Source organism: Thamnophis sirtalis, unplaced genomic scaffold, assembly GCF_051295495.1.
Source record: "Thamnophis sirtalis isolate CommonGarterSnake01/CBP01778 unplaced genomic scaffold, rThaSir2_p1.2 scaffold_7, whole genome shotgun sequence".
In the NCBI taxonomy this organism is placed as follows: Eukaryota; Metazoa; Chordata; class Lepidosauria; order Squamata; family Natricidae; genus Thamnophis; species Thamnophis sirtalis.
The window spans coordinates 31,906,886-31,927,059 of record NW_028261387.1 but is presented as its reverse complement, the minus strand read 5'-3'; the positions used below and the strand labels follow the sequence as shown (position 1 = coordinate 31,927,059).

Here is a 20,174-nt window from a genome sequence, read left to right as displayed (position 1 = left end):
GTTGATATTGAGAAAGGGAGACTAAAGGATTTCAAAGAAGATGTACTCAGGCATCTGAGTAAACATTGATGTTTACAATATGTTGGAATTTCAGATCAGTTCTGTAATAAATTTCTCCACCATGAATGTGTCAACAAGATGAAGCCCAGTTATTTATTTTTTTAGAACTTCAGGTATAACTCTATAATTATCAGGTTTTTAATGGACGCCATATTTTTCTCCTTCTAACAGCTATGACCATCTGGTTGCCCAGGTTACAATTTAGGTAATACTTGTAATTTTTTTCTGAGTGTATACATATATTGCATTAGAATTCAGGCCAAACACTTATGCTTCTCCTTAGGTCTCCTTTACTTACTTTTAGCTATTAGAGGAAATGGTGGTTCTGAAGCAAGAAGGATAAATTAAAACGTGTCAAAATGTCTTTCAGTTTAGGGAGTAGAAACTAGCTCCACTTAAGTTCCAGATTCTTTTAAATGAATTAATCATTGACCTTTAGCATTCATGGATTTTATAATATAAATTTTAAAATGTGATCATTCAACACATTATCACTGAATATGTAAAATCTGAACCTTCATAAAAGCAGTGAGAATGTTGTTACCGAATTAGATCCAGCAATGCATCTGCAGAACTCATTATTGGCTTCGCACCTTCTTCGGTGTCTTCCTTCTGGGCTGCCCCACCAGGATGGATAATAGAGACCATAATGATTCCCACAATCACAGCCACAAATGTAGTCCACAGGTAGTAAGTAACTGTAATGATGCCTAATCGACTAGATGTTTTAGCATCCAGAGCTGCTAGTCCTGACATCAGGCTGTTGAAAGAAAACACAAAATATGTATTATTTTTTTCCTCCTCCTTTCTTTTTTCCTTCCTATTCAGTTAGGTCTATTACTATATTCATAGAAAGGAAACCAAATTTCAATCTAACCTTTCTTTGAACAAAGATGATTAAAGGAAGACTTGCATTAGTCTTCTTTTGCAGGAGACTATAGGAAGGAGCTGACCTGGAAAGAGTTAGCAGAAAGCACATGTACCAGCTATGTGGTAAATCCATACTTTGTATTCAGCTTTCAAGGTTTAGGTTAAATTAAAATAGAGGAACCACATTGACTCATTCTAAAGTTTGACACATTGAGCAAGTATGTTCTCTAATTTGCTTTAAAATAGAGAACATCACATTTTTAGCCTCAGTGAAAGCTGCATACAAAGAGAAAGCTGCATTAATGAATCTAGCTATATCATGATATCAGAAAGAAGTCACTAAACTTTAATGATCTTTAGTTCCAACAGGCAGCACCACAATCCAGAAATTAATTTAAAAAATGTCTAAAGCAATCAAAACATGCATATAAATGGCAAACCATAAATAATTTGAAGCATTTTAATTGTGTAAACCATTTATTCTGGTACAGAATTATTATTTAATGAACAAATGTCTTAATCTCTTCCAATCCCACTCCAACATTTTCTTCATTTTGTTTTTTTCATTATTAGATAAGCAAACAAAATGGGCTGATATGTATGGGGCCAAACAACATATTCTCCATGTATAGTACAGATTATACCACACCTAAGAAAAAATAGCTTTTGCAACCATTAAGTTCCTCTAAGACCTGATCCTGCTACCAAATGAAAAAGCACTTTGTAGCTATTTCATCTGCTTGACCTTTGTAGAAAAATTAAGGTGTCATGGGACAGTCACATATGAAAGAGAATGATACTGTAACATTAGATGAATGACTAATTGTTTATAAATTGCTAAAAGCACTATTCACATTATGTATGCTTTTTTTTGGTGGGGGAGGCATAGCTATATTTTTTTCAGATTTGGAAAGTCACAAGAATGCACGTCAGTCCAATATGATTATGCAGTTTTACAATATGTACAAACTGAGATTAAAATGATTGGGATGCTGAATTTTATAAAATAAATGTTGGATTTTAAATTTAAGGACTCTAAGTTAGGCTGATTTAGAGCCATGGCTATACCAAATAAAATCCTTAGACAGAATAAAACAGGGTCTTCTCTTAAGTACAGAAAAGTTCTAGGCCAAGGGTCCCCAACCCCCAGTCCATGGATTGGCACCAGACCTCAGTATGCCAGAAACTGGGCCACACAACTAAGTGAAGCCCATCCATGGGATGCAGAAAGCACACAAAACCATGCCTCCACTGGTCTGCAGAAAACTTCCACAGAACTGGTCCCTGGTGTCCAAAAGGTTGGGGGCCACTGATCAAGGGTGTTTATCTTCCCATAGAAATGGCAACAACACTCTTAGATGTTTCTAAGTATAGTTTTCCAGTGAGGCATCTAGCTATCAATAGACAACTAAGTTGTCCATCAGGATTTGTAAAGCTTTCAACTCACCTTATTAACAATAGCCAAACTAACAATTATTAATGGTTCCTTTTTTTATAATGTAGTGACTATCATTTATTGAATTCATGTTGAAGTAGAGTTTATCCTCCAGCATAAAATAATGAAAACCGTGTCCAGAAAATAAATAAATATACATACATACGCGCACACACACACACACACACATATTGTACATACACACATATTGTACATACACACATATTGTACATACATACACACATGTGGGTGTGTATGTACAATATGTATGTGATATATCAATTTCAATATTCCAGGTTTTGCTTGCAGATCAAAGTAAAAATATATATGTGAGATTTTGTTATATTTAGTTTCATTGTATATTAACATATGTCCTCTTTTCTAGAATCTTTATTAATATTAGATAATAAAAATTATCCATGATTATAGTTACAACATAATTTCTCAGATGTTGAGAATACTAAAGTACTCTTTCAAGTAATGAGAAAATAATAGTTGATCCCTAAGAGAAGACAATGCTCAAATGGTAATAAAAAACCATGTTTTTTGCTAAATGTAATGCAAAGTAGCAGATTTACTGTTAAAAAAAAACAGGCAAAGGGAAGAAATCAAAAAGCTTCTTTTAAAGGGAAGTTGAGTTGGAAAGACTGAATGTTCCTAAAACAGATACATTAATCATAATTATTGAAAAAATGCAATTTAGGTCATTTCAATTGAGGACATAAATCCTATCTATGTTATAATCTAACCTTCCAATTTACAGGGTTGGAGGGGAGAGGGAGAACAAAATAAGATTCAATGTAAAATTTAATTTAAGCAAAAAGTTAAATAAAAAGATAATCAAACTTGAGTAATTTGGAAAATAATTATAGACTATCATGGAAAACTAGTTATCAGCATTCCACCACCTCAAACTACAGATAGACCTCAATTTACAACCATTCTTTTAGTGATCAAAATTATAATGACATTGAAAAAAAATGACTTATGACCATTTTTTACATTGCAACATCCCCATGGTCACATAACGAAATTTGTATGTTTAGCAACTAGACTGTATTTAAGACAGCTGCAATGTTCTGGGATCATGTGATCAGTTTTTCTGACCTTCTGACAAGCAATTTCAATAGGGACGCCCGATTCAATCAACAAATGTGTTACTAACTGAACAACGACAGTGATGCACTTAACAATTGTGGCAAAAAAGGTTGTAAAATGGGGCAAAGCTCATTTAACAACTACCTTGCTTAGCAATGGAAATTTTGAGCTCAGTTGTGGTCATAAGTCAAGGACTACTCATAGTAATCTTCAGATGTAAATTCTACAAGAATTCCAAGACAAATTAACCTTTATTTGGTATTAAAAAGTAACAATTTCTATTTGTTTCTTCACAATTCCACACACACCACTTCTAACCCATTTAGAGCCTTTTCTACTGAACCTCTTGTTCTAAAACTAGTTCAAAATCTGATAATGCAGGTTCCTTCTGCTAAGTCCTCTTCCTGTATTTATTTCATGTTTATTATTATAAACCACATTTAATATTTTCAACTTCCTTTGCAAACTAGATAGTCCTACACTTCCAAAGATATAGTGTATAGTTCAGATGTGGCTACTAGCACTGCACAAGGCAAATTGTTTCCTTTGTTAAGTTAAACTATGGAATATACTGGCATCTGAAGTGGTAATCTGTCTCATTGTAAATCGATTTAAGAGAGGATTAGACAAATTCAGGGAAGGATTAGAAAAATTCATCTGTCCTCTGGAACATCTTGCCCCTCTGACCATCCTGACCTTTTGTAAGGGTCTAAAGACCTGGCTCTGCCAGTTGGCTTGGGCCTTCAATGAGGGAACATCATAGTGAAGGTGATAGATTGACTAACAACAGATTCCACCTCATCCTCATCCTGCCCCGCAGGATGATTGTAAGCCACCCAGAGTTACCCTGTGGTAAAATGGACCATAAACCCAATCAGACTTCTGAGTGCATGCGTTAAAATAAGCCCTCCTCCAAAAATATTGCAACACAACAGCAGCCATGAGGCAACCACACTCACCGCCTCCTGCATCTCAAAAATAATAAGACCAAGCGCTTATTTGGGGGTCAAAAGAAAATAAGACCCTTTCTTATTTTCAGGGAACTACAGTAGAATAGAATAGAGTTGGAAGGGACCTTGGAGGTCTTCTAATCCAACCCCCTCAGAGGTCGTATTCAGCCGTTTCAAACAAATTCAGGTGAACCGGTTGCGGAAATTTTGAGCAGTTCAGAGAATTAATTATTCTAACGGTCAGGAAATTTCTCCTTAGTTCTAAATTGCTTCTTTCCTTGGGCAAAATTTACAAAAAATACTTCTTACAGTGCCTAGTGTTGTCTGTGCTTCTTGCACAGACAACACTAGCATAAAGAAGAAATGATCTACATTAAACTCCGGAAGTCAAGTAGAAGCTATTGCCTCATAGCTTTCCTTTTGTTTCAAGTTTTTATTGAAAAGAAGTGGAGCTGAACCCACAGGAGATTTCATAAAGGTAAGTTCAACACTTTCAGCATGTTAGCTAGCAAGAAGTTATTAAAATGGTGATAATATGCCTGTCTATGCCATAAGGCTAAATGAGGCATCTGGAACTTGACAGATGATAATATATTCCAAATGTCAGTTTGAACCATTTTCCAGAGCAGCCATCATTAAGACAACTTAATACAGTTGTCTTCAACAGTTCCATTATTTATGAATAGTGGCAACGAAACTAGCTAAAAGATTCACAAATCTGATATGTACATGGAATTTAGGTTTATCTGAATTCATCTGTGGTGATAGCTTTCTGCTTAATTCATTGTCTCAATTTCTGAATGGTGGAAGCCTCAAATGTAATAACTCTGGAAAAGGGAAACATAAGGAGCTGACCATAAACCGATTCAGCTCATGCCTCTCCAGCTTGTTCTGTTCCATCCCCCACCAGGAGCCATCTGGATATTGCTTTGAAATGGATGGATTATAGATGGACCTATCAGAGGGGATTAGAGTGATTAGAAAGACACTAATCCTGTCAAGAAGTAATGGTCAAGCATTACCAACCAGCAGTTGCTCTAGCATACAGGCTTGTTTTCATTCATTCACCTCTTGATTATATTTTCATTGAATTTCTCTTCATAATTGCTTGCTATGTAAAAACCTCTCCCAAATAAATTGCTGCCTTCTTTGTTAAAATAATGTTAGCAGTATTAGATGTAGCCTGATTGTTGGTTGGCAGAACCGAAAATACCAGCTTTGTGTTACAACATAATTATCAGTTTAGTAATTGTCTCATAAATAAAACTGGATGTTGCAACACTGAATGGTGTACTGATATTAAAGAAATGTATCCCTTTCTTATCCCAGCCTTTGTTTCAACAAACAAAAGATACTTGAAACCTTGACTCTAAAAACTAAAAAATAGAAACAAAATTTGGAAATGAATGAAACACTTTACGTCTGACTATAGAATTCTACTCATTTTAGCTCTTGCTGCCATCAATCTTTAGATTCTATATTTTCCAAAATGAGAATTTGAGCATTTTTGCTTTGTTTTCAAAGCAAACTCATAGGAGGTCAAACTAACATAGTAGGCTGTGCTGAAATGAATGCAAAAAGATGCTTTAAAAAGCAATGAATCCTGACCAACAATGCAAGGAGTCATGGATACATGCCACTTTAATACCTATACAAAGATAAATATATGGGAAACTGTGCATGAATAAATTGGAATAATGGTCTATAATTGGAATGTGGAGCCCAGAATAATGGTTTCGAGGCTTCTGATCCTAATCAGAGAGGCCTCTCTAAACAGGCGTATGAAACTGTTTCTTAAGCACCAGGTTGAGTTGAGCCATGACAGATCTGTGATCAACCATATTTTAAGCAGACAAAAAAATAAACAAGAAGCAAAACAAAACAACAATTTGTAGTGCAATAGGGAAAATCAGCTAAAGGAGTCCAACCATGAGAAAGGGCAGTTCCATGATTCATTCAGCTCTGGCTTTGGATCTGTCTGACAAGATGATTATTTCGAGAGCCAAGACCTCTTTTTTTTCTGGCTCTGATCTTTTCTTGGCAAACCTGGAGTTTCTGGGTGGTCCCTTTCCTTACTTCTGGTTCCAAAGTTCTAGGCTCAAGGCAGCCACCACACTTCAAAGCAGTCGCTTGAAAAAACAAAGCAAAAACCATGGTACCTTAAGCCTCTGTCAGCTAGTTTTCTTCTTAAGAGAAGGGAAAATAGGTGAACTCTTGTTCCACAGTGACCCTGATAGTCTTCTGTAAATTGGTCAAAACAGATCTTTTGCAGAGGGCTTTTAATTTATTTTAATTTATTCATTTATTTATTTTGTCAAGCATGAATTAGATAACAGGTATATGTATAAACACGATTATGAATAAATGAAATGGATATAAATACAAGGGAATATTAGGACAGGGATGGCAGACACACTGGTGCACTTATGCACGCCGCTTAAAGACCTCTTAGGAATGGGGTGAGGTCAACAGTAGACAGTCTAAGATTAAAATTTTGGGGGTTTGGGGAAGAAACCACAGTGTCAAGTAGTGCATTCCAAGCGTTGACAATTCTGTTACTGAAGTTGTATTTTCTGCAATCAAGTTTGATAGTAGTTAGTTAAGTTTGATTGTAATTAGTTAAGAGAGCCATAAATAGCTAACTCTTAATTGGCATACTGCTGGTTTAAATTAATTTTATGATCATATTTTTACTACCTTGTGTTGTTGCATTGTGGATGTTTTATTTCTGTACACCACTAAGATTCATAAGATTGTGCTTGTTTAAAAATCCAATGAATAAATAAACCAAATTCTTCATTTTACTCCGGCTTCACTACCTACTTTGGAAAGAATAGAATTTTTTAATTAAAAATTAAAAAGCGAGATCACCTTAATGTAGCTGCCCTTAATGTGGTATCTGCTTGCACTGCTCAGGACTAATTTTCTTTACTCTGCTTCTACAGGCACTATCTCAACATGTAATCATGGTTTAAGAGACTGGAAAAAGCATCTCCTAACACAACAATTGCTATGGTACAGGAGTGAAATTCAGCAAGTTCTGGCCCCAGAGTGGGGTGGGAATGGAGATTTTGCAATATCCTTCCCCCAGAATTGGAGTGGGATTGGGATTTTGTAGTATCCTTCTTCTGGAATGGGGTGAGAATGGAGATTTTGCAGAATCCTTCCCCTGCCATGCCCACCAAACCAGTGGTGGGATTCAAATAATTTAAGGACCAGTTCTCTGCCCCGATGACCAGTTGGGTAGGCGGGGCTCAGTTGTCATTTGACTGGGTGGGTGTGACCAACTCAATGTCACTCAGGTTGATGGGCGCTTTGCCTTAGCTGTTACAATGTACCATATTTTTCAGAGTATAAGACGCACTTTTTCCCTCAAAAAAGAGGCTGAAAATCTGAGTGCATCTTATACACTGAATACAGCATTTTTTTGCCTTCTGAAACCCCGCCCCTTCACCAAAATGCCCAGGCATAGCTTTTAAGAGGCTTTCAGAGAGCTCCTGGGGGCTGTGGAGGGCAGAAATGAGAAACAAATGGGCAGTTTTTTGCTCAAACCTCCCCCCCCAGTCCCCAGGAGCACTCTATAAGCTTCCTAATGCCCCTTTTTTGACAAAAAAACCCCAGCTCATTTTCACGAAAAATGGGCAATTTTTTGCTCATTTTTTGCCCCCCCCCCCCCCACGGAACACTCTACAAGCCTCCTAAGGGCTATTCATGCCCTTTTAAAAAAAAAATATAGGCCAGTTTTCACAAAAAATGGGCCATTTTTGGGAGGTTTGCAGAGTGCAAAAACTTTTTTTAAAATTTGCCTCTTAAAACCTTAATGCGTCTTATACTCCAGTGCATCTTATACTCTGATCTGCCATCAGTGCCAATCTCAATGAAGAAAGGAAATTGTGAAATAATCTAAAGCTATTCCCAGAAATAAGAATGATAACAAAATTACACCAGAACACAAATAACATAACTATGCACCAAAATCACAATTTTTAAAAAAAAACATGGGATTCCATTGGGAAAAAACCCCAAGATCAGTGAGCCAAACCTTAAAAAGCCCTTCTTAATGGACCAAAAGATAACACTGATTTTGCATTAACCTTTGGGGAAATATATCCTGCCTATGGCAGTTTTTGAATATATGGTACTTTACGAGAGTTTTGGGACTTGGCTAGCCTAAGTTCTAAAACTGTATATAACAGGTGGAATTGCAAGGTGCTATTAAATACAGACTTAAAATGCTCCTTAAAAAATCTTGTGCATTTTTCCTGATGAGCTACAGATTGTGCCTGGAATATCTTTTGTTTTTGTTTTAAATTTAAACATTTAAAAACAGCATAAATAATTACAAAAAGAAAAAAGAAAATAAATAAAATGTAATATGTCAGTAAATAAGCAAGTTTTCAATGGCCACAAAAGCTAAAGTTCAGTATTTAACTAATTTGATTGTATAGAGCTGAGTGTGTTTTATCAGAATACTAAAAAATGTCTGCATGATTCTGAACAAAATGTTAATATCATTATTTAGCACTATTCCAAAGATAAATGCACATATAATCATATAATAAAAATAAAGTAAAAAACAGAAAAAACAATAAAAACATAATTAGAAAATATCTGATTTCAATTTCCCTTACTGATACTTGCAATCAGCATGCTTATATGCATTTAAAGTGATTTTTGATTACAGTCCTTATAAGTTATTTTTCTGTAAAAATCCTATTCTACATTTCTACATTTGCCTTATTGTATGATGTATCATGAACTGGGGAACAATTTTTGTTTAACCCTAATCCTCCCATAGTTACATTGTAATTGTTTCTTTATCATTTTGCATCTACCAGTACTTTATAATGCATTTTTACTGTTCTGTCTCTGTCATATTTTACTAACAGTTTGTATATATGTCCTAATAAAAGGCAAGTATTTTTAATTATATTTCTTTCACATTGCTATTTTAAGAGGAAATAAACACTTTCAATAAGCAATTTGAGAGGAATCCAAGGTAGATCATAAGAAACAGAAAGCCCTGAGTTCCTTATTTCAAACATCATTTATTAGCACTAAAATAATAAAACAGTTTTATTCACTAATAAAAATAAGAAAAGCAGAGAGTGCTAAAACCAGTGCAGTAGAACAATCTTCATCCCAATGTCTTTTAAAAAATTATGGCTTTTGCCATCTCCTGCATGTCTATCCCAGAAAAATCAAAAGTGATCTCTGTTCAAAGAGATTAATTCCAAAGGGAGATAAAGCCATTGAAACCCCTAGGGCATATGCCACCATAGGAAGAGTTCAGAGAAATGACTGTTTTTCACCTAAGAAGCAAAAGACCACTGAATGCATTTGGCAGTAGAGAGCTTAGAGCAGTGTTTTTTCAAACTTGGCCACTTTAAATTGTAGGGACTTCTAGAACTCCATAGCCAGTATGCTAAAGTTAAAGTTCACGCATCCCAAAGTTGCCAAATTTGAAAAACCCTGTCTTAGAGTATTCTAGAACTAGAGTACAGTTTTGGAAGCAAAATTAATTATCTCTAATAATATGCTAGCTACTTTAAGACTGTCTGCTTCACTCTTACTTCAATATATTCTCCTTGTATGTTTGTAGATAAAACCAGTTATAAAAGTTGGTTATTCAAGAAAGAAGAAGAGGAGGAGAAGACAAAAAAAGGAGAAGGAAGGGAAAAGGGAGAATGGGGGTAAGGAGAAAGGGAGGGGGGAAGGGGAAGAGGAGGGGGAGGAGAAGGAGCACAAAAATTCAGGAACTTGTCATCACTGGAACTGGGGAATGCAAATTCATATATGTTGAAATTCAGAACATGTTAGTACAGGAGCCAGGATTATATTTCCACATACATTTGTATGCAAGAGAAATAATAACATTTCTCACTTAAACATGGCTTGTGGCTACTTTTCACATATCCCTAGAAAAGCCTATCCAAAAGGAAGTCCCACCGAATTCAGTCAGACTAAAGACTAAAACCACAGAGGAATGCCAACAGAGATGTGCCAGTCCTTAAAAACTTTAGACTTGAGCAATAAAACAGTTTAAATATATAATAGCAATAGCAATAGCAATAGCAATAGCAGTAGACTTATATACCGCTTCATAGGCCTTTCAGGCCTCTCTAAGCGGTTTACAGAGAGTCAGCATATTGCCCCCAACAATCTGGGTCCTCATTTTACCCACCTCGGAAGGATGGAAGGCTGAGTCAACCCTGAGCCGGTGAGATTTGAACCGCTGAACTGCTGATCTAGCAGTAGCCTGCAGTGCTGCATTTAACCACTGCGCCACCTTGGATGACACCCCCCTTCAACTTACAACCATAATTGAGACCAAAACTTCCATTGCTAATCAAAGCAGTTGTTAAGTGAGTTTTGCCCCAATTTACGACCTTTTTGCCATAGTTGTTGAACAAATCACTGCAGTTGTTAAGTCAATCATGTGGTTGTTAAGTGAGCTAATCGGAAGCAGACTGGTAAGGTTACAAATGATGATCACATAATGTGACAAAATTAGTGGACCAGAGGAATGCCATCGATATAGTTTACTTGGACTTCAGTAAGGCATTTGATAAGGTAGACCATAGCCTACTACTAGATAAAGTAGAAGAATGTGGGTTTAGACAGCATCACCACCAGATGGATTTGTAACTGGCTGACCAAACGCACTCAACGTGTAGTCCTCAATGGAACTGCATCTTCATGGAGGAAAGTATGCAGCGGAGTACCCCAAGGCTCTGTTTTAGGCCCAGTACTCTTCAACATCTTCATCAATGGTTTGGATGAGGGAATAAATGGGGAACTCATCAAATTTGCAGATGACACCAAGCTGGCAGGAATAGCCAACACTCCAGAAGATAGGCTAAAGATACAGAAGGATCTTGACAAACTTGAACATTGGGCACTATCTAATAAAATGAAATTCAATGGTGAAAAGAGTAAGGTTCTACATTTAGGCAACAAAAAAAAATGTACAGGTACAGTATAGGTGGTACCTTGCTCAACAGTAGTAACTGTGAAAGGGATCTTGGAGTCCTAGTGGGCAACCATTTAAATATGAGCCAGCAGTGTGCAGCAGCTGCCAAAAAAGCCAACACAGTTCTAGGCTGCATAAACAGAGGGATAGAATCAAGATCACATGAAGTGTTAATACCACTTTATAATGCCTTGGTAAGGCCACACTTGGAATACTGCACTCAGTTTTGGTCACCACGATGTAGAAAATATGTGGAGACTCTAGAAAGAGTGCAGAGAAGAGCAACAAAGATGATTAGGGGACTGGAGACTAAAACATATGAAGAACGGTTGCAGGAACTGGGTATGTCTAGTTTAATAGAAAGAAGGACTAGGGGAGACATGATAGCAGTGTTCCAAAATCTCAGGGGTTGCCACAAAGAAGAGGGAGTCAAACTATTTTCCAAGGCACCTGAGGGTAGAACAAGAAGCAATGGGTGGAAACTAATCAAGGAGAGAAGCAACTTAGAACTGAGGAGAAATTTCCTGACGGTTAGAACAATTAATCAGTGGAACAGCTTGCCTCCAGAAGTTGTGAATGCCCCAACACTGGAAGTCTTTAAGAAGATGTTGGATAGCCATCTGTGTGAAATGGTATAGGGTTTCCTGCCTAGGCAGGGGGCTGGACTAGAAGACCTCCAAGGTCCCTTCCAACTCTGCTATTGTATTGTATTGTATTGACCCTGGAACAGTGCAACTATCATAAATACGGTACATGCCCAGTGCCCAAATTTTGATCACATGACCGTGGAGATGCTGCAACAGTTGTAAGTGTGAAAAATGGTCATAAGTCACTTTTTTCAGGGCCATAACTTTGAACAGTCACTAAATTCATGGTTGTAAGTCCCCAAACTTTCCAAGTCAGTGAACTGTTTTGAGGTGGCAGCAGGGTGGGGTTGGGGAGAGGGGATGGTTTCAAGCATGCACATACTGTATGCTGTTTTCATAAATGCTGTTTCACACGCGCACTCTCCCACCATTCCTGTGGCCCAGTTCTGAACAGGCTGTGGACCAATCCTGGGCCATGATGAAGACTCCTGTGTGAACCTAACCAACATTAATGCATTAATGCAGTAAACAAACAACAGGAAATTTGGCGCTTACAAAAAACTCTAATTTGGTCACAGTCAGAAGTGTTCATACCAGACGTTCTACTGCAGATAGCAATTAGCAATAGCACTTAGATTTACATACCGCTTTACAGTGCTTTACAGCCCTCTCTAATATACGTGACACAGCATTTTTAGATACATACAATTCTGAAGGACTTTGGAGAGTACAAAATAAAGATTTAAAATTGGCATTCTGTAATAATACAAAAGAGTGTGAGAGAGATGTCCCTTATTACCTTAGTCTGGGGATACTTTGAAAATAATACTTGCTTACAAAAAACGTTTGTATCCCTGCCGGCATGGGATTACACAAAATAAGGACGTCTATTAAGATAACCTTTCTTCTTGTCCAAGCTCCATGAGTCTCAAGGAAGGAATAGTCTTAGCATAAGGTGACCAGATTTTCAGATTGGTAAAGAGGGACACCATTGACCGGGGGGGGGGGGGCCTTGATTAAAAATGTTATATTTGGTCAAAAGGTCACCCCAGGACACTGAAATCATCATAAATACGAATCTGTTGCCAAACAAAATTTTGATCACATGACCATGAGGATGCTGCAATGGTCGCTAAGTGTGAAAAATGGTTGCAACGGTCGCTAAGTGTGAAAAATGGTCATCAGTCACTTTTTTCAATGCCATTGTAAATTTGGTCACTAAATGTTTTCCCCCTCCTCGAGAAACCTCACTTCTTCCTTCATTCCTCTTGCTTATCTACCTTCACCTTATCCGTCTTCTGCTCTTTCCCTCTCTTCCTTCCTTTCTCCTTCCATCCTCTCTTCTTTCTTCACTCACTTCCTTCCTCCTTTTCTCTTCCTTCCTCCTTCCATTCTTTCAGCTTCCTTTCTTTTGCCTATCTACCTTCTCTGTCTTTCTGCTCTTTCCATTTCTCTCTTCCTCTTCGCTTCTGTTCCTTCCTCCTTCCATCCTTTCACCTTCCCTCCTTCCTATTTCTTCCTTCTTCCTTCCTTCTGCCTATCTACCTTCACCTTCTCTGTCTTTCTGCTCTTTCCCTGTCTTCCCCTTTCCTCCCTCCCTCCCTTTTTTCCTTTCTAGTTCCATCTTTTCTTCTTTTGTCTCTCCCTCCCTTTTTCTTCCTTCCTTCCTTCCTTCCTCTTGCCTATCAACTTCATCCTCTTTGCCTTTCTGCTCTTTCCCTCTCTTCCCCTTTTCTTCCTACCTCCTTCCCTCTTTTCTCCCTCCCTTCTTTTTCTTCCTTTCTTCTTCCATCTTCCTCATTCTCCTTCCTCTTTCTATTCTTTCTCCCTCCTTCCATCTTTTCTAGAGCCGAGGTGGTGCAGTGGTTAAATGCAGCACTGCAGTCTACTTCAGCTGACTGCAGTTCGGCTGTTCAAATCTCACCGGCTCAGGGTTGACTCAGCCTTCCATCCTTCCGAGGTGGGTAAAATGAGGACCCGGATTGTTGTTGGGGGCAATATGCTGACTCTGTAAACCGCTTAGAGAGGGCTGAAAACCCTATGAAGAGGTATATAAGTCTAAGTCTAACTGCTATTTTCTCCTTCCATCTTCTGCCCCCCTTCTTCTTTTCCTTCCCCCCTCCCTCCTTTCTTCCTTTCCTTCCCACTCTCTCCTTGGGAGGGGTTGGGGGGGCAGCAGAGACCAAATAAAGTCAGAAAAACTTATTAAAACTTTCCTATTTGTTGGATCGCATTGCTGCAAACTTATAAACCAAATCAGGGGAACATTTTGCAACCAAGGGTGCTGCAATGAAAGGGGGGAGGCAGCCCTGCCCTTTCCCCAGTTTTGCAAGGAATGAGAAACGGTGCTTTAATCCGAAGCAACTGCAATTTGGAACCGCAGACAGGGAAAGAAAGAAAGAAAGATCCTTATAGCACAAAACCCACCTTTGCATGGTTGTGAGAACATAGGTAAAACAAACAAACAAAAAAAGAGCACAGCATCCCTCCGCCCTCTGAATGGGACTCAGCATGACTCCGATTTGAATACAAGGACATGGAGCCGGGCGGGGAGATAAGCACCTTCATTTGCATTCTCTGCAACCATGATGCTTTGCAAGGAACATTCCCTGGGCTCTCCGTGACTTTCTGCAAATTTTTCCTTTCGTGCTTAAAAAAAAAGAACGGGACTTCTTTAAAACGCCACAGAATGAGCTTTCAGCCTGACAAAAATGCAACCCCTTCCTTCGTCCTCCTCCTCCTCTGTCACTAACAGCTGTCTCTGTCATTCTCTGTGTGTGTCTGTGTGTGTGTGTATCCCTGCCCCCGCGGATGGTCTCCGGACTAGCAGAGCCTCCTCTTCCTCCTTTTTAACCAGGCGATCTTCGGCTGCTGCACAATCCCAAGGGCATGCACTGCCCGGTTTGCTGAATCCGGCACGGCTTCAGAGAAAGAAGGCGTGCGAGAAAGCCCCCCCCCCCGCTGCCTGAGCGTTTGAATGAAGAAGGCTGCAGGCTCCTTTGTCCTTGGCTATGCAATTTTCTTTCATTCTCTGCTGCCCGAATGAGTGAATGAGGCAGAGGGAGAATGAAAGGAGATTGCGTCCCTTCTGTCTCCCCGTTGCTCAGAAAAGCAACTCCGGAAAGGTCCTTTGGTGCCTGCTAGCAAAGGACCTTCCCAGAGTTGCTTTTCTGAGCAACGGGGAGATAGAAGGGACAAAATACCGGCCGGCTGGGATGGGTATACAGGGCTGGGGGCGGGGCAGGCTTACTTCCGGGTCTGGTCACAAAAATCGGGACTTTTTAAGAACGCCCCGGGACACGGGGCAAATTGTGCAAAAGTGTGATTGTCCCGCGAAAATTGGGACATCTGGTCACCTTATCTTAGCAGGCTCTTCCTAAGCAACTTTAGTAGGTCAACAGATTCAATTTGGGCAAGGCATTGTCTGATACAGTTCAGTGTTGTGCAATGTAGCCCTTTAAAAGTAATCACCAACACTCTTGACTTTGGCCCTATGTGGATCAGTTCGTGACTGGGGCATGAATGATTGTAAACCTGCTAGAAATCAGCAGGCTACTTCTATGACAACATATTTTAAGCATAATTGTGGCACTAATAAGAAACATGCACTCAATTTAATAATAGTTGGAACACAATTGCAAATATTGTACATTCAAAATAATTACTATATAGGGGAATCTTCTAAAGCAGCCGCTCCTTTTGAGACAGACAGACATTTTATATTTTGCATAAACAGTCAGGGGTCATACCTTACTAGTACATTTACCATACTTATTTTTAAATCCTAGAAAAATATCAAAAATTTTGAAATTATTTTTTAAAAATATAATAAAATCCTCACCCAAGGCCTTCCTACATTTTAACTTCTTTCTATCCCTCACTGTCCTGTTCTGCTTTTCTCACCAACATGAAGTCCCAGAGATGATCCAGTGTTACTGTTGGCAGGTTCCAGTTGTGATAGGTTGTTTTCTGATTTACTATACAGCAAGTTAACTAAACCATAACTCAAATTAAACCTTTACTGTTGTAATGTGTTGTAGCAAGTGATGAACTAGGATGATTTAGTTATCAGATTTGCATACTGTTTAAGTAAATGAAGAACACTCAATTCCAAAATTGTTTTACATTTAAATCAATTCACCTTGATTCTAATATCACCTTTCTCTATACCATCTCCTTCCCATTGTTAGGTTCCTCCAAATATATATTATATGGATTAAACAAGAAGTCACTGTTTCTGCCAAAATAATATTCACATAATGTTATTTGGAATGAATCGTCTAAAAAGAAAACTATACAAAAAACAGTTGAACTGATAAAAGCTAACCTACCTTGAAACAACCAGAGGCAGAATCAACATTTTCAACATTCTCATCAATAATTCTCCAGGAAATTGAAAATAACTAATTTCCTAAGGAAATAAGGAAATGGATGAATTGATTTTTTTAAAAGAAAGCATTTATCTCAAAATAGTGTTAAGATGCTTTGATATCTACATTATTATTTTCTTCTTCATTACAACAGCATAAGAAACAACAGATGGAACATTGAGAAAATGTGCATATAATTGAGGTTATGAATAATTGGCCTGCTTTGAAATGGTGATTTTAATACTTCTTGGATTCTCAGATGAATGACATATTTAATATAAAAATGATGAATCTAGAAAGAATTTAGTTTAGCTATTGTTGGGGAGGGGAGTACTAAATCCACTGACCACCAGACTTATCTTTGTTTATTTCAGTTAAAACAAAGCAACATAATTCATGAGGGGACATCAGAAACTTGAAGTACTCATAGTCTGCTTATCAAAAACTCATCAGGGATGAATGAAACAGATGTGAAGTTCATAGTTTGGATGATATAGAAGAGTCTCTCTTATGCTCCTAGTTTTTCTTGATGGTGAGACATGCCTCAGAAGTTGGTGAAGAACATAAATTATGAATACATTCATAAGAGAAGCCATGCTCATTCAGATATCTTCACCATGGACCTTTTAAGGTTTTCTAGGTCAAAAGCTACAATATTCAAGAAACCTCATTTTATGCCTAGCTTTTCCTAGTGTTAACTTCCCAAGTTATCTTTCCATTTCACATATCAGCTTGAATGGAACTAGATCAGAACTATATCATCTAAATAGATGGCAAACCAGAAGACACTCTATGCTGTCATATTGCCTGCTTTCCTGATGTGTACTTATAGATTTTGCCATGCTAAACAATTCCTTTACAAAGTGAATGGATCCATGATGGATAATTGTGACTCTATTTTACTCACAATAGGAGACAAATTCCTATTTCTCATATTCAGCCAACATCTTTGGGGCAAACATTGTACAACTTTTCGTCTTTGATGTTTTAAAAACAGAAAATTCCTCTTATTTCTAAAAATGGGTAATAAACCATTTCTATCTAGCTGACCCAGCATGAAGTGTAAACTATGAAAATTGGTAAGGTGGGAGGAAGCACAAACGGATGAATCCCTCAGGTTGTTCTAAAGCATACTTTCTAAAATACATTCATTGCTAACAAGTAAATAATGATAATGGGGAGCTTTCCCTATAAATCTATTAAGATCAACAATACTATTTTAAAGTAAGTGGCTTGTGGAATGTAAGTATGTTATATATTACCGGTAGAAAAGAACATACATTAACTTCACTGGGAATAATATATTCAGATATACCAGGAATTCACAACAATGCAAGGAGTTTTTTTAAAGGTTCCTGTTATTTGAACATCTTCAGTATTTAACATTTTACACATTTCATTTTTCAGTGACTCAACTTTTCAACCGTTAAAGATAGATAGATAGATAGATAGATAGATAGATAGATAGATGATAGAAGATAGGTGATAGATAGATAGATAGATAGATAGATAGATAGATAGATAGATAGATAGATTTCATTCCAGAACAAGATGACTTGTTCTGCAAAATATCAATTCAGCAAAATGTTCCTCATGACAGCCCCTATTTTAATTTATGAATCCTTTGTTCCTCAATGATGCTAACCTGCTCAGATCACTAACCTGGGGAGAAAGGCGCCTTGTCCTCAGAAAGAATCCAAGAAGACATCCCACTATGACAGATAACACTGAGAGAATAAGTAAACCATTCCTTTTGCAAACATCCTTGACCCGACCTAGCATTGTTTTGAAAGTCACTGCCATGGTGTCCTCAGTGATCTCCGGAGGGGAATCAGCATCCCATAGACACAGAGATCTTTTCAGCCTGTTGTGTTAGAATAGCAGCCATAGATTAGATGAAAGCATTTCTGGGACTGCTTAGTTGACATGCAAGGTCGCTCTTCTACCAGTAGCCAACAAGCATGTATTTCCAAATTAATACTCACAATCCTATTAGTGACTACATCAATACGAACCTCAAGGAAGATTAAGAACTCTGGAAAATGAGAACAGAGTGGAGTGGTGTTTCAGAAACCAGGGTAATCTTGGAGCAAAGTGGTGCCTAATATGAAGATAAAATAATTGTGCATTGTTCAGTTGTTATAAGCAGAGGATCTTAAATAATGGTGGCATAGAGGAATGCAATGCATACAGTAGGTATCTTCTGTTTTCATTCAAATTGTAGGTGATTAACACTAGTTAAGCACAAGATTAAACTTTAAGTAATGCTGGCTTATTTTTCACTACTACCAGTACAAATAATCTGGAAATATTGGAAGCATATGGAAAAACGGCTTGTCCCTGTCAACATTTTTTTCAGATTTTTTTCCCCCAGTGAATTAAACTATATGCAATTGTATGATTTATAAATGTATTATGTATAACTTGATTTGGTCATAAATGTATGTTTAATATAATAAAATTTAAAAATATAGTTTATTCAATTTACTAATGTATTTTTATTTTTATCTGCTAAGTAGAAGCAGGCAGCCCCCAAAAAAATTGAAGTTGTAAACTAAAGAAACCATTGACATTGTAGCAAAATGCAACATTTTCTCTGCAATGTATCAAATACAGAAAACATTTTTTTGAAAAAGATGTGGGATCAAGGCTAAGAATATACATTTTGCTATATTAAATATTATTTAATGGCACTCATTTTCTGAATCTATGTCCATTCATCAGTTCAATATTTTTGAAGGTTCTCTTATATTGCCATAAAATGTTCCGTTCTATTATATATTGGATTATTACTTGATTTTGATGTAATTGTTTTTAAAGCATCTTAGCCATTATATTTATTTAATTCAATCTCAATGCCCACCCAACTCGAGACCCAAATCCACACTTATCCTGAGCACTTCAGAAATTAAAAAAGCACAACATAAATAAAATAAGATACATAATAATGCAGAAAACAAATTAAACAAAATGTCAAACCAAGACAACTAAGATAAAAACAGATGCAACATATGACAAACATATATAACAAGGAATTCCATACATTCTATCTGAAGGCCTAGTAGAAAGCCGTGTGTTTCCTTTCTTTTTTAAACTTTAAAATTATTATAACATATTTCTTTTTTGCCCCAGTTTTCCAATTTGCGAGTGGATCTTTGAAGGAGAGGAAACATTCTTGTGTGTGTATATATATATATATATATATATATATATATATATATATATATATATATATATATATATATATATATATATATATATATATATATATATATATATATATATATATATATATATATATATATATATATATATATATATATATATATATATATATATATATATATGTTATATTTATGCTGATAAATAAATAAAGGGAGACTAGTATAGATCTATTTCAAGCTATTTAGCTCTCATCAGCTAGCCATACCCAAGTTTGGGAATCGAACCTGTGCTCCATTGCCTCCCAGGCAGGGAGTTAACCATTTGAGCTACAGAGAACGACTCCTTATCAGCCAGCCAGGGTGGGAGGTATATACTTAAAGTCACAACCCCTGGTATGCCCAAGTATGGGAGGAAGGTCACACTTCCACTCTCTGTCATTAGGCTCGTCACAAGAGACCATCCAGACAGAAACCCAATATTTTTTACTGTTGCCTTTTTTGTTACATTTGTTATATTTATGCTGATAAATAAATAAAGGGAGACTAGTATAGATCTATTTCAAGCTATTTAGCTCTCATCAGCTAGCCATACCCAAGTTTGGGAATCGAACCTGTGCTCCATTGCCTCCCAGGCAGGGAGTTAACCATTTGAGCTACAGAGAACGAC

General features: G+C 37.2%; 1 protein-coding gene across 2 annotated transcripts in view; it reads right to left on the bottom strand.

The window, feature by feature from the left end:
- The window catches only part of SLC1A7 (solute carrier family 1 member 7), a 56,031-nt gene extending 36,533 nt beyond the window's left edge, over positions 1-19,498 (bottom strand). The window contains exons 1-4 of one of the 2 annotated variants that reach the window (XM_014062837.2): positions 18,359-19,498; positions 18,006-18,207; positions 16,305-16,384; positions 605-820 (exon numbers count right to left, since the gene is read on the bottom strand). In XM_014062837.2, the coding sequence (XP_013918312.1) occupies positions 605-820; positions 16,305-16,384; positions 18,006-18,146 (437 nt within the window). In that variant the 5' untranslated portion in view covers positions 18,147-18,207; positions 18,359-19,498. Of the gene's footprint in view, positions 1-604; positions 821-16,304; positions 16,385-18,005 lie in introns of both variants that reach the window. The other variant, XM_014062836.2, reaches the window with a different exon arrangement.
- Between the last annotated feature and the right edge of the window lie 676 nt (positions 19,499-20,174).